Source organism: Polypterus senegalus, chromosome 1 (assembly GCF_016835505.1).
Source record: "Polypterus senegalus isolate Bchr_013 chromosome 1, ASM1683550v1, whole genome shotgun sequence".
NCBI classification, from domain to species: domain Eukaryota; kingdom Metazoa; phylum Chordata; class Cladistia; order Polypteriformes; family Polypteridae; genus Polypterus; species Polypterus senegalus.
In genome coordinates, this window is record NC_053154.1 from 247,306,279 (window position 1) to 247,320,479 (window position 14,201).

Below are 14,201 nucleotides of genomic sequence, written 5' to 3' on the forward strand. Positions count from 1 at the left end.
TGATTAAAAGAAAATGATAACGAAAATGTACCACGCTAGACCAAAAAGTAAAAGTCCACACAGTAAAGCACTCACATGCTGTATGAAGAGTATATAGAATGGAAAACTGGTGTTCCTGAGCTGCCTTTGAACCCAGAATGACGCCAAAGGGGCTGAAAAATGATGTTAAAAATTTTATCAGATATAAATCACAAATGGAAGAGAAACAGAAAATAGTCCAAACTCACTGCCACTCCAGGCTGCTGTCTACAAGGCTGAATGCCCAGCCCATTTAGCGGGGTGGCAAACCCATCTCCCACCAGAGTAACACACAAAGCACTCTTTTTTTCTTGCTTCCAAATCCTTGAGGCTTCATTTTCTTTTGCTCAATGGACCCTCATCTGAACCCACACTAGTTTTACTTGAGCATTAGCCAGAAAGCGTGCCCTTTATAAATATACAATCTATGGACCCCTGGCAGGAGGTTTTTTTTCAGCTCTGACAATGACGCTCCAGCTAGATTGGCACCTTTTAAGTCTGTTCTCTTCTCAACCATACGTGTAAGAACAGAAGCGTGAAGTTACTTTAGGAGGATCCCAGTTGGCACACAGAAACACTTCTAGTCAGTGCTGGATTAACCATATAAGCAAAGTAAGCACATGCTTAGGGCATCAAGGGTAAAGGGGGCACCACAAATATCTTTCATGGCCGTATTTTTCACACAAATTATTAAATTAGTTAAATTTATAGCCATTTTCAAAATGTAATGAAAAATGAATAATGCCTCCCTGTACCTCCCTATGCCGTCACTGTTCGTAGATGGCACTTTACACAGTGTGTTCTGCATACTGGTGCCATCTACGATGGGGAATTCTCGTTTCATGGCGATTCCCTTAAACGCCATGTTATGTCAAAATATTGTGAAAATAATTCGATTCAAAACAATATCTTTTTATATTTTTAAATAATAGTTAATAGTTGATTAACAATTATTATCACGTAATTGTTGCGTTTCGTGAATTATCTGTTATTTAACTTAAAATAAATTTCTGGTATGTAGAAAGCGTTATTTTCTGTTTTAAGCAAAAACAAAAAAATCGTCCCAGTTTGAGGAAAAAATATTCTGTTAAGTCTATTTAATTCTATTCTTGGATATTTTTAAATTCATTTACATTATGTAAAAGTGAAAATCGTGCAGCTGATTACTATTGGATAAAATGTTTTATATCTTTTTTACTAATAAAGATTTATTAACAAAATTTTCACAAAATATTCTTCAAATCTTGTACTAAGAATATGTGTAAATAGATTTGCTAAACTGACACCATCCATCCATTTTCTAACCCACTGAATCCAAATACAGGGTCACGGGAGCCAATCCCAGCCAACACAGGGCACAAGGCAGGAACCAATCCTGGGCAGGGTGCCAACCCACCACAGGACACACCCACCAAGGCCAATTTAGAATCGCCAATCCACCTAACCTGCATGTCTTTGGATTGTGGGAGGAAACCCACGCAGACACGGGGAGAACATGCAAACTCCACGCAGGGAGGACCCGGGAAGCGAACCCGGGTCTCTTAACTGCGAGGCAGCAGCTCTACCACTGCACCACCCACTAAACTGACACAAAAGCCATAAATAAATGAAATAATCAAAATGGTAAATCTACGGTTTTCATGTTAAAATGTTTTGTTTAATTTCATGTTTTCGATAATAAAATAAAATTTTATTTTCTAGTTTGTTGCTGTTGTTTTAATATTTTGAATTACTAGTGTAAGGGGGCACCAAAATTATTTAGTGCTTAGGCCATCTAAGGGTCTGAATCCGGCCCTGCTTCTAGTTATGCCAAGTAGAACATCAGGCAAATCCATACCATGAGCAGTCGACGGTGCCTGTATCTCCAGGTCCCCTCATGTGAGATGAGATTACACTCAGTATTACAGGACCTGTTAAATGCTTTTCCAAAAATGTTTTGTAAAGGCTACCAGTATGACGTTTTAAAATCTTACTTTTGGGCCCCCGTCATAGTTTGCCAAGCTCCATCAAACAAACAGAGTCACACCCACGCATATGTACATCCAGATCAGAGTCCTGTGTGCGTATAAATTTTATAAAGAAAAACAGACAATGCATTTTATGTGTATTTTATATCAAATCTATATGCTAAGCTTTAGAAATAACCCCCAGCACGGACTTAAAAATAAGCATTACAGTGTAAAAATGTATTTCTTGTTCTTGTTCATTGGCCTCTTATGTAAAGAAGAGGGCTGCCTTTATACTTGATGTTCAAGTGTACGCTTATTCCAGGCGTTTTACTGACAAAGTCACGGCTTATCTGCAAATCAGAGCCCGTATTCACCGCGTGGCTCCGGCGGCAGATGGCAAACTCTGCTCTCGACACAATTGCAGCCACAGCTGGACTAAAAGATCTATGCTCTGCATTCATTATGGTAGCGCTTTGAGCCAAGAACATGGCAGCAGAGAAAGTCACCTTTTAGAAAGAGACAGAGAAATCAGACGCCGATGAATAGCTTTGCCCAATGAGGCAGCTGCCCATTGCTGTCACACAGGTGCACCCCGACAGCCCTGAGGATGTCTGCTGTATCCGTGGACAAGAAATCAATCCACCGAAGACGTTCGCCAAATCCGCCATTCCGTTCAATGAAAGGATATTCACATAAAGCAAATTTTGATTTGATTTGATTCAATTTTGATGATTTCGTCCCACAAGTTTTACTGATTAATAAACTAACACGACGGCTTTTCAGATTTAAAATGACCTTTTAATATGTATTAACACAGCGAGAAAAGGGGATGCACAAACAAAACTAATGCAATACAAAACTACACACCTCAGCTAATAAATGACAAACTCTGGAAGAACTGAAGTGTGCCCAAAAACACCAAAACATGTAAATAAATTAAATGTTCTTAATATGTATGTGGAGCTGTAAAAAAAATAAAAGATTACATAACTCGGCCCTGTGCCTGAACAGATGCAAAAGAGTCACATAAAGTCGCAGTACATGGTAGTGACAGCCACCACCCACACGGCGAGTGCAACTTTTCGCCAATATAGGCTCGCCGACTGACACACACCTCCTGAGTAAAAGTTAAAGCTAAAGTGACTCAAACCAACGAAACAGCACAAGTGGACTATCGAGCTTTTTAAACAAAATCACAAGTGATCTTCTTTTTTTTTTGATTTAGCCCAGTACAGTTCAAGCTTTGCATTGACTCCTGTATTCAGTGCACATGAAGTAGCCGAGCGCAAACAGTCGATTTGAAGGAGAACATGCGGGTCTCATTATGCCAACAGTCCGGGGCTGTCTATACGTATGGGCATGACAGGCACTGGCCGGGGCCCCTCGCAGCACAGGGACCCACGATGTTTTCTGATGCCAATGTATGTTTCTGTTTTGCTATCGAAACAGGAGCCCCAGCACACTACTTTGCCCAGGGGCCTATGATGTCGGTAAGACGGCCCTGGCCAACACCCTGCATTTTTCACTTTGTTGCCTTCGTTACGTTCATGTAAATGGCTAAAAGAGAGAACTAATTCTAAGGCTGTAAAAACATAATTAAGCCCTTAAGGAAACATTGCTTTGTAACTTTCCGAAAACAAATGACTTCTGTTCGAGTAAAGAAAAACAACCGTCTCGGCAGCACAGAGACTCGTTCACAATGGACAGGCCTTGTGCCCTCTGCCTTCATGGTGTGTGTGTGCACAGCAGTATGTCTGCCCTCTCCTAGTTTATTCTGCTGTACTCTTTTAGAGAAAACAAAAAAATGCCTTTTTGTAAGTTACAATTTTATTTTATAATACCCTCCAATTACGAGTGTGCTCACATTTTAATAGGAAATTATTTCAATGTTGGAGTTCTTCCCCATTTTAATGTCATTTTTAACTCAATTTGAACTGCACTTGTTTGATAGCTGCTGCATAAATAAAGTTGGGTATTGTTATCATTATTGTTAGTTCTATTCTGTGCAAAGTGAAATGTTATACTCCTACCGACTAGTGCCCAGTTCTGCCAAGATGGATACTGATGCCATAATACCCTCTACTATCCATTATCCAACCCACTTTATCCTAACTACAGGTATGCTGGAGCCAATCCCAGCCAACACAGGGCGCAAGGCAGGAAACAAACCCCAGGCGGGGCGCCAGCCCACTGCAGGGCACACACACGAGGGTCAATTTAGAATCGCCAATCCACCTAACCTGCACGTCTTTGGACTGTGGGAGGAAACCCACGCAGACACGGGAGAACATGCAAACTCCACACAGGGAGGACCCGAGAAGCGAACCCGGGTCTCCTAACTGTGAGGCAGCAGGACTACCCAGTGCGCCACGACCCTCAACTAGACGAGCAGTGTTAAGTTTGATTAATAAAATGTGATGCTCTTAGAAGTTCCATAAACAGTGTGCTCCTTTTCTGTCTCTGCAATGTTCGCACTATTTTATTTCCACATGTAGTGCCAAACAATGGTCTCATTAAAATCTCAACTGGGAATTTAAAAAATCGTATTTGACACATGACTTCAAAAAGTGATGCTGCTTGAATGTGCAAAGGAACTTGACAATGGTGCCATTGTGACTGGGGGCAGATGAAAAGTGGGCATTCATTTTAAAGGGTGCATTACTTGACTCTTGCTGCAATTTATTAAGTAAATTTAATATTAAATGAGAATTTGCAATTAAAATTGTACTATGCAAACGATGCACGCCTCAGAGATTTTCATCAAGTAGCCAGAGCAGATCTAGGTCATTTACATTGCAGATTTCGTTAGCATTGAATTACAGTTTCAAACCTCAGACAGGAACACTGTGTTATTTTATTGGCTTTAGCATATACTTTTGAAATGAAATTTACTCAACTTGGGGAAGTGTAAGGAAGTGTGAATTGTGATGGGCTGACACTCTACTTGAAATACAACGCTGCTTGAAAAGGCTCCAGCTTCCTACAGCTGAACTGAATGAGCAGTTTACAAAGCGGACGGATTCAGTATTGAATGGAGGCCTGTATTCATTCCAACTGAGCTCCTACTTTGACATTAAGGCCTTTCTCTGATACAAGTCCTTGTGTAAATATGCGTCTCTCCTTTCTTTTTTACTCTTTCACATACCTAAATACTTAGTTTAGACGCCACTTACCCTGTGGTTTCAGTTTCCAGTGCAGTTAACTTTAAATTTCTACATGACAACCCATTGTTTTTAAAAGTAGCTTATATAGCCGTCACGACATTGAACATCCGATTGGAGTTTATTCAAATGGAAAGTTGATGATTCTTTACCGGAGTGCCAAAGCATGGAGGTAAGAAAGCAAACTGCCTCCATTGAAGGTATGAAGCAAAAGTATAATTTACACTTGGTGGATGGAAATTTGGAGACTGTACTTGGGCTGGAGCAGCTGTTCTAGGCCAGCATTTTGTAATGTTTGAAATATTGCTGTATACATGAGGTCATGTTCTGTTCTGTTACTCCACGTATTAATCTCTTTCTGTTTAATCCGTGCATCATCGTGAGCAGACCTGCAGCTGACATGAAGTGCAACAGGATGGCTTCCAGAAATGCTTATGCTAGGGTGACCTAAGAAATTCAACCCACCTTAACAGCATGTCACTGTAGGGAGTGGAAAAAAGACACGGGCCCCTATGGACACGATGGCAAGAAGCCAGTGGCATTAACCAAGGAGACTGTGCTATAGTCACTTTCATTGGTGCTTGTTTAAAAAACAAAGTGGTATCGCAAGAACAGCAAATAATATTACAAGACTGTAAAAAAGGCATTAAATATTAGTAAGATTTCAGGGACAACACACTAAAGAGGCAAGGACAAAGCAAACCGAACATATTTCAAGTCAATGACTGCAAAGAGAAACATAATTTGTGCATCACCAATTCATGAAGCAGGCACTTCAATGACTGACCCTGAGAGATTTCCAAACAGAGATGGCAGATCGCAGAGCTGAATAGGCATTTGTCAGGAGTGATGCAGCAGCTTTGGGATGGTGAGAGGAGAGGAACTGCAGTGGATGTCATGTGCTAGTCAGGCATATAAAGAGTAAGCAGGGCTGCCAGCTACTCAAGTTGGGTGTGTGAGTTGAGAGACTGACTATGTGGTAATATTAAGTCGATAAAGCCAGTGATGATATTAAAGTGTTTTCCCTGTAACAGGAATGAAAACAGAGTTAAAAGAAAAACAGCGAAGGTGGAATGAAGGCATCATAAATTGTTTCTATGTGCAAGTTCATCCATCCATCCATTTTCTAACCCGCTGAATCCGAATACAGGGTCACGGGGGTCTGCTGGAGCCAATCCCAGCCAACACAGGGCACAAGGCAGGAACCAATCTTGGGCAGGGTGCCAACCCACTGCAGGACACACACAAACACACCCACACACCAAGCACACACTAGGGCCAATTTAGGATCGCCAATCCACCTAACCTGCATGTCTTTGGACTGTGGGAGGAAACCCACGCAGACACGGGGAGAACATGCAAACTCCACGCAGGTTAAGAATGTCAAATCAGTTTGAAATGTCAGAGCCACTTCTCTCAATGGCAGTGGGTAGCGCTGCTGCTTTACAGTTAAGAGACCCGGGTTCGCTTCCCGGGTCCTCCCTGCGTGGAGTTTGCATGTTCTCCCCGTGTCTGCGTGGCTTTCCTCCCACAGTCCAAAGACATGCAGGTTAGGTTCATTGGCGATCCTAAATTGGCCCTAGTGTGTGCTTGGTGTGTGTGTACTGCGGTGGGCTGGCTCCCTGCCCGGGTTTTGTTCCTGCCTTGCGCCCTGTGTTGGCTGGGATTGGTTTCAGCAGACCCCCGTGACCCTGTAGTTAAGATATAGCGGGTTGGATATTGGATGGATGGATGGACTTCTCTCAATGAAGGTGGCACAGTGGTTAAAGATGCTGTATCACAGATCTGGCATCTCGGGTTCGAATCATGTTCTTGGTCACTGCCTGTGTGAATTTTCCCTCCCGCATCGCTTTCATTGTGTGTGTTAGGTAAACAGGTGATTCTGAATTCTCATCCCGAGGCAGGCATGTACAGAAGTGGACCCTGCAATGGCCTTGTGCCAAGTATTCCCGAAATATGGTCCGGCCTCCAGAATTGACAAGTCTTAAAAATGGCGTGTTATGATACTCCACTCATCATGAAAGTTTAATAACTTGTTAAATGTATCATAAGATTGTCCTGGTATAGTCTATAGTACAAGTGGTAAAATTTAACATGGTAACTGCTGCAAGTATATGAGGTAAATTAATAATCAAAATGAAGGATTTGTTCAGCATTTCAGTTTTAACAAATAATAGCAATTTTGTTCTTACCAAATATATTTGTATGCAGTTTGGTGGGAAAGGGTCTAGTGGGTAAAATACTGCTTGCTAGATCAAATGACAATTACTGTAAATGTCCATCCATACATCAATCCAAACTGAAACATCAAACTACTTAATGCTGTACAGAGAAGGAGAGTCTTGAGACATTCCTGGTAGCACAGAAGAACCTCCATTAGCAAATGAAAATGACTATAAGCCACTTCACAGCTTAATGTCGAAGAATTTGAAAGCCATCATACTTTTTATTTTAACATAAAATATCTCATTTATGTTTGCAGATATAAAAGAATACAATTCAGATGCTTGAAGACACCATTTTATACAACAGAGATCAACTTGGAAGCAATAAAAGGGAATTACTACAAAGGTACCTGCAACTTGAAAAATAGACAAATCATGACTATGCAATTCTTACTTTCCTGATTTCACAGAACAAAATCGAACTTGGTGCTCATTGAAAATGTGACTGCTGATGACAGTTTCTTCAAAACGATGTAAATGAGAGAAGAAAATGTTTGCAGTTATTTAGTAATTCTTGGTAAAATGCATTATTGTTTCTGTTTTCAAGTAAAGTTATTTATATTTTCTTCCTTTAGGGATAACCAACACTCCACAATGTGATTTTAATATAGTATGTTAAATGTGCTTCTAAAATAGATAGATAAGAAGAGCACTATACAGAACAAAAAAACGATAGATATGACACAATATAATAATTTCCTAAACCAATGTACAAATTAAAATGGGACAGACAAATATATACTATGAAATGTGCTCATCCAGAGCTCCTAGAGAAATACGTGCTTGAACTGAAAAGATTATTATATCAAACGACTTGAGTATTAACGACATTTCTATTACATCGAATAAGGCTTACTTTAAATACACGATTTTTTTTACAAAACCCCTTTTGGGTGTGGATCAGGCGTGCACGTTTTTGTCTGTGGGTGCAGCCATCTTTAATATCGCGGGCAGAACGGCAGCGTCCAGCACACTTTAAGTACCCTTTCTTTACAGAAGCCCACGGTATTATCACCTTGGGGTTTACTTGGTCTGGTTTTTAATCCATGTAGAATGGCTGAATTACAACACCGTTGTAATAAAAGAAAAAAAAAACAACCATTGCTGGCTCTATGTCTGAATGCTGTTTAATCAAGGTGGCTGGATGTTGTCCCTCTCCTTTCTCTGTTAAGAATGACAGTTAAGAAAGGCAGCGTAACGCGGATATGTTCATTGACAATCACCGCCTCCTCGTTGTAGTCAATCCGCGTGTCGACTCGTGTATTATATATTTCACCAGAACAAACCTTCTTATTAACCGTTTAATTTTTTTTACAGTCAAAGTTATTGTCATTTGATAATCAAGATTGAACGCGACGACTGTGCTCACTTATTTTGGCGACAACTACGCTTTTGGAAGTCCGTCGTTTTCAAACTTCTGTCACACTCGGATCTACATCTGCCAGAGCCCTGTGGCTGCTGCTAGTAGACACAGGAAGGCGAGCTTTTTGCCCGTGTCCATGGTGCTGAAAGTGCTACTCATGCTTCGCTAGTCCGTACGGCGGCACTAGACGATACATCGCCCTTTGAGAACCCCAGGGAAATCTCAAAAACTCAGAAATCGACATTAAACACGGAAGAAACGTAAAGTATGTACATATTAAGAAGGTACGTTAATGAGGAGCGGTAGGAGAGAGGTTGCAATCAACAAGCGTGAGTAAAATAACTATGAAGCCCGTTTTCCGAACACGTAACTGACACCTGCATACAAATAATTATCACCCACGCACATATCCTACCGTTCTATTAAAGAATGAATTTAACATTTCAAACAATTGTTATTTAGGAAAGCAGTCAAAAGAGGGGGCGGGGCTGAAATGGACGCCTAACATTTTATTCTCCAGAGCCAGCCATTGCCCGTGACCAAACCGAAGATGACTAGGCATTCAGTGGCGGTGCACTGTGAATCTATATTGTCCGGCTTCTTACCTTCTCTGTCGCACAGCTGAATCGCTTCCAAGCTCAGATTCTTGATCATGTCTTCGCACGGGCTTGTCGGGCTACTGATGCTGTGTCCCAAACGCGGCACCTCCATTTTCCTAAGAGGGATCCTTTCCTGACTATTCTCTTCGGTGCGCTGCAACGTTAGCCTTCACCTTGAATGGAGAACTCACTTTTTTCGTTGGTTCACTTCTACTGGTCCGTTGGCGGCAGCGTCAGCGAGTCGTCAGCTAGCCACGAGCGCGCTGGTGATTTGTCGGTGCAACGTGAGAGACAAAGACTGAGAGTGAGGAAGGGGGAGTGGAGGGTAAGTGAGCGTGCTAAAAAATGAGCCAGGCGCGTGCTGCTTGCCAAATTAGTGAGTGATGAGAACAAGGGAGCAAATGTGGTATAAGGTAAAGACAGAAGGCCGCTACGCCCGTTCTGTCCCGGCTACGAGAGCGCCTGTTTATTCCCGCAGCCTGCGTCTAATGGATACGAAGCAGGGATGTGCTCAGCGACTTCACTCGTCTCTTATGTAACTGGATTGCCCGGCCCCTTCTATTTCAGTCCATAGGAAAACGCCAAGGACTGTATGATTTTCACCAGTGTCAAGTGCCTAAAACCCATTTAAACGTTTTTTTTTAAACGAAATTCGTTTAAACGTTTTCTAAAACGAACTGCAGACGACCAGCACTAACGCAGGGTTCGCTTTCTTGCAGGAACAGGAACCGTTCGCATGTGTTAATTCTTTAGCTGTGACACTTTAAAGCCTCGTCACAGTCACTTTATCGACGTGCTACTATTCACAGAACTGGCAACACGAGGGTTCGGAGTACCGCCTTGCGATGGAGCCGAGACAATAAACAATGACAGGTTACAAAAGCCGGGTGTCAAAAGAAACGGAGCCTACCGCATCGATTATGCTGGACTGGAGGATCCTGCCTGCTTGACATGAATTCAGTAGAGAGTTCATCGTGGGTGGAAGGCACTCTATTAACACCATTTCTTTATTCCATCAGCCCCGTGAATGCTTACCTTACTTTTTATGATGTAGCTCGTGCCGTTTTGTGGTTTTATGAGAAAAACAGTAATTACTAAGGGCACAGAGTTAAGCTTGAAAGCGCACCGCTTTGTGCCCATTTTGCTGCCCAACGTTGTACCCTGAACCCAAGGTATACACGTATTTTTTTCTGTTAGGTCGTTCGTACGGTAAATGGTATACCCATACGTATATCATCAGCTTTTTAGACATTAACAAACTAAATATATGTCGTTCATTATTTTTCAGTAGGTTAACTTGCAGCACTGAATTTGTCTTGTGCACAAAAGTCCAGTGTGCTTGGTGAAACTGTATACAGATAAAGGGATTGTCTGTACATTTTCACAAATACTGGCCTAGATGGCATTTACACACAAGACACAGGACCTATGAGGTGGCAGCCAAATCCTTCATACCAACCATGTATTATTTAAAAAAGAAATACATTTTAAGGCACAGTCACACTTCACCTGGGTCTGTGTACACTTAAATCCAGAATAAAATACTCAGTGTTTATGTTTATTAACATTAATATATGTTTGTACTATATATATGTTTACATCTCATACCTCACTAGTGTGAAATGAGTTCCCTCCGCAGGGTGTCTGGGCTTTCCCTTAAAGATAGAGTGAGAAGCTCAGTCATCTGGAGGTGGCACAGGGTAGAGCCGCTACTCCTCCACATCGAGAGGAGTCAGATGAGGTGGCTCGGGCATCTGATCAGGATGCCTCCTGGACGCCTCCCTGGTGAGGTGTTCCGGGCACGTCCAACTGGGAGGAGGCCTCGGGAAGACCCAGGACATGCTGGAGGGACTATGTCTCCTGGCTGGCCTGGGAACGCCTTGGGATTCTCCCGGAAGAGCTAGAAGTGGCCAGGGAGAGGAAAGTCTGGGCCTCTCTGCTCAAGCTGCTGCCCCCGCGACCCGACCTCGGATAAGCGGAAGAGGATGGATGGATGGATAGACCTCACTAGTGGTACATTTTCTTTATTCTGTTTTTAAACTCCATCCATCCATCCATTCAGTTTTGAATCTGCTTAGTCCGAATGAAGGAGGTGGAGTACTATAGTCTTACCTACCAAGATCAGGCGGGAATTGGTTTAGTGTGGGATCTGTTTGTCTATCAAATGGTACATACTTACACCCTGGTACAACTTAGTTGGTCTTAATCGGTCTCCAAGATGGACAAACTTTGCAGAGAGCAATTGAGAAACGCAGTTAAATGTTGAGAGCCCTAATTGGTATATGTCTCTTTAGAATTTGAAGCAGTTCACAAGCTCTGCCAAACACAACAGACTTGTGAAATCTTACGTGATGCAATCTTGCCAGTATTGGTGAATGCAGTGTGTTTTGCTGATTGATGATGTGTTTGTAATCCAGAAGGTTTCCTCCGTGACAGATCACTTAAAAGACCTTATTGGATCCTCTAATGAGGTACCCCACAGTGTTGGACAACAGAGAAATTCAATCCCCATAAGCTGATTCATTACACAGAGAATCATGGGGTGAGATCCTCTCCAGGACAACACAGTCCTTCAGGTCTCCTTTCTCAGCCATTAAATCAAGGATAGTTGTTCATTAATGTGACCTCAGAGACACAGTTGCACAGCTTTTTCATTTAGTACAAAACAAAAAGTTGCACTCATGTGCTAAGAGTTACGTATAAAATCAGTGAGTCATAAACTTTAATTTGTTGTGGTGGGAAAAACATTTTGAGACAAGCAAGGATGTGAGGAAGCACTAGGCTCCATATTTGTTCATACAATAATGTGAATAAGCAAGTGCACACCATGAAATGTTTTGTCTTTTTTTAAACCATTGTCGGAATATCAAGACTGGATGTTCATTTAAAAATTATCTTTAGATAAAGGTGACATAACTGAAAAAATCAAAGTTTGACTTTGGAGTAACTTATTGAATGAAATAAATAAATGCAATATGCAAATGTATTCAGTTAAAACAGTAAGTCCATCCTTGGCTCAAATAGCTGGTATTGCCCCCTCAAGTTGGCATTTCCTATATCTATCTACCAGTCTCTGGCATCAACTGAGAGAAAGTTTTTTCCACCCCTCCATGCAGAATTCTTTCTGCTGTGCAGTGTTCAAGGGGTATCTTGCGTGAGCAGACTGTTTTAGATCCCCACTCGCAGCACCTTGATAGGACTCAGATCCAGGCTTTGACTTGGCAATTCCAGGGCCCTTCATTTCTTTCTTTTCAGCCATTCTTTGGTGAATTGTCTGGTATGTTTAAGGTCAGTGTCATTCAGCTAGGTCCACATTCAGCTGAGTGTAAGTCTTCTGACAGATGTTGTCCTCATTATAATCGAACACCCTCTGGTACAATGCAGAATTTGTAGTCGATTCTTTGATGATGAGATTCCCAGCCTCTGAAGTAGAACAGCAGCGCCAAAACATAATATTTCTACCACCGTGCTTTACAGTTGGCATCAGGTTTTTTGGTCAAATGCTGTCTTTGGTTTTCACCAGAATAACCCAGTCTTTGGTCTTGTTTGTCCAGAGCACACTGCCTCAGAAGTCCTGGGGAATATATAAAAATACGCTGACTTCGAGATGTATAAAAAATAAACTTGGCATGAAGCCATGCACATTTTCACAGAAGCCTCACATTGAGTACACACGTTTCTGCTCAGTTGTGCAAATGGACAGCACCCAGCATCAAAGCAGTGCTATTATTTCGGCGTTGTTTCCCTTTGCATCAATGACGCTAGTTTTCTCAAATACACCAAAATTAACTGTATATCATTTACAAATTTAAGACACTTCATTGTACTCATTCTGTAACAATATAATGATGCACTGAATGGCCAAACTATTCCAACTACAATAGCTGCTTTAGCATTGTTAGAAGACATTGCAAATGGAAGAATTAGAAGAGAACGCATATTTACATTTGATGATGACTGGCATCTACTGTAAGTCGATTTAGATTTCCAAGAGTTATCCTCGTGGAGTTGTGTGCTGTAAGAATACTAGGATTTATAGTTGATAACATTTTTATGATGAAATGCATTAAGGTATGTATATTACGTTTGTCGCAAAAACCAGACATAAGAGTCATAAAAAGGTTTGGGGCAGCCACCCGTATATTGGTGTCCTGGCTGCAAAGTTGCAAAATGTATAACAGCACTGATGTGCACAAAACCGAGTCCAAAACAGAACTGAGGGAATAGGGAAAAGGTGGAGGCTTTTAAAGAAGAAGACAGGAAGTGAAGTCAGATGGGTCCGACTCATAGGGGTCTTCAGCCATAGGCTTGAGCCGGACGTGACATCACAGGGGCCGGAGCCGACAAGGTCTTCGTTCATAGGCTCAGACCCAGAAGTGACATCAAGAGGACCAGGTGGAATCTCCCGTGAATGGTCTGCAGGAAAGTGAGAAAAGAGTCAGTGCACTCCGCCACATCCTGATCTGACTTGGAATTGCCCTTACTCAAGCCATTTAGCTGTCTCCCATGCACACGTGTGTGGGACATTTTACAGTTAAATTGTTAACTTCATTTAAATAATGAATACTGTTAATAATTAAACATGTCGGGGCATGGTGGCACAATGGTAGAGCTGGTGGCCTATCCAGGAACTATTCGTGCCTCACGCTATACAGTATGCTTGATGGGACTGGCGCAACCCTGGATGGATTGAATAATTTAACATGTATAACAAAGATTTTTCAATGTTCCTTAAAGGTTTTGAAGAATCAGTAATGTAAGTCTACAGCTGGTTTTACATTTATTATAGATGCTTATTGTTGGTTACGTGGAGATAGAAATGGAAGGACAGGAATTGGGGGTTGGTATGTTTGACAGACACAGGGTCATGTGTGTCACAGCAAATT

General features: G+C 41.8%; 1 protein-coding gene across 1 annotated transcript in view; it reads right to left on the minus strand.

Moving 5' to 3' along the window:
- phyhiplb (phytanoyl-CoA 2-hydroxylase interacting protein-like b) overlaps window positions 1–9,867 on the minus strand; it is a 94,709-nt gene extending 84,842 nt beyond the window's left edge. The window contains exon 1 of the mRNA XM_039771534.1: window positions 9,322–9,867. Within this exon, the coding sequence (XP_039627468.1) occupies window positions 9,322–9,427 (106 nt within the window). The 5' untranslated portion in view covers window positions 9,428–9,867. The remainder of the gene's footprint in view (window positions 1–9,321) is intronic.
- Between the last annotated feature and the right edge of the window lie 4,334 nt (window positions 9,868–14,201).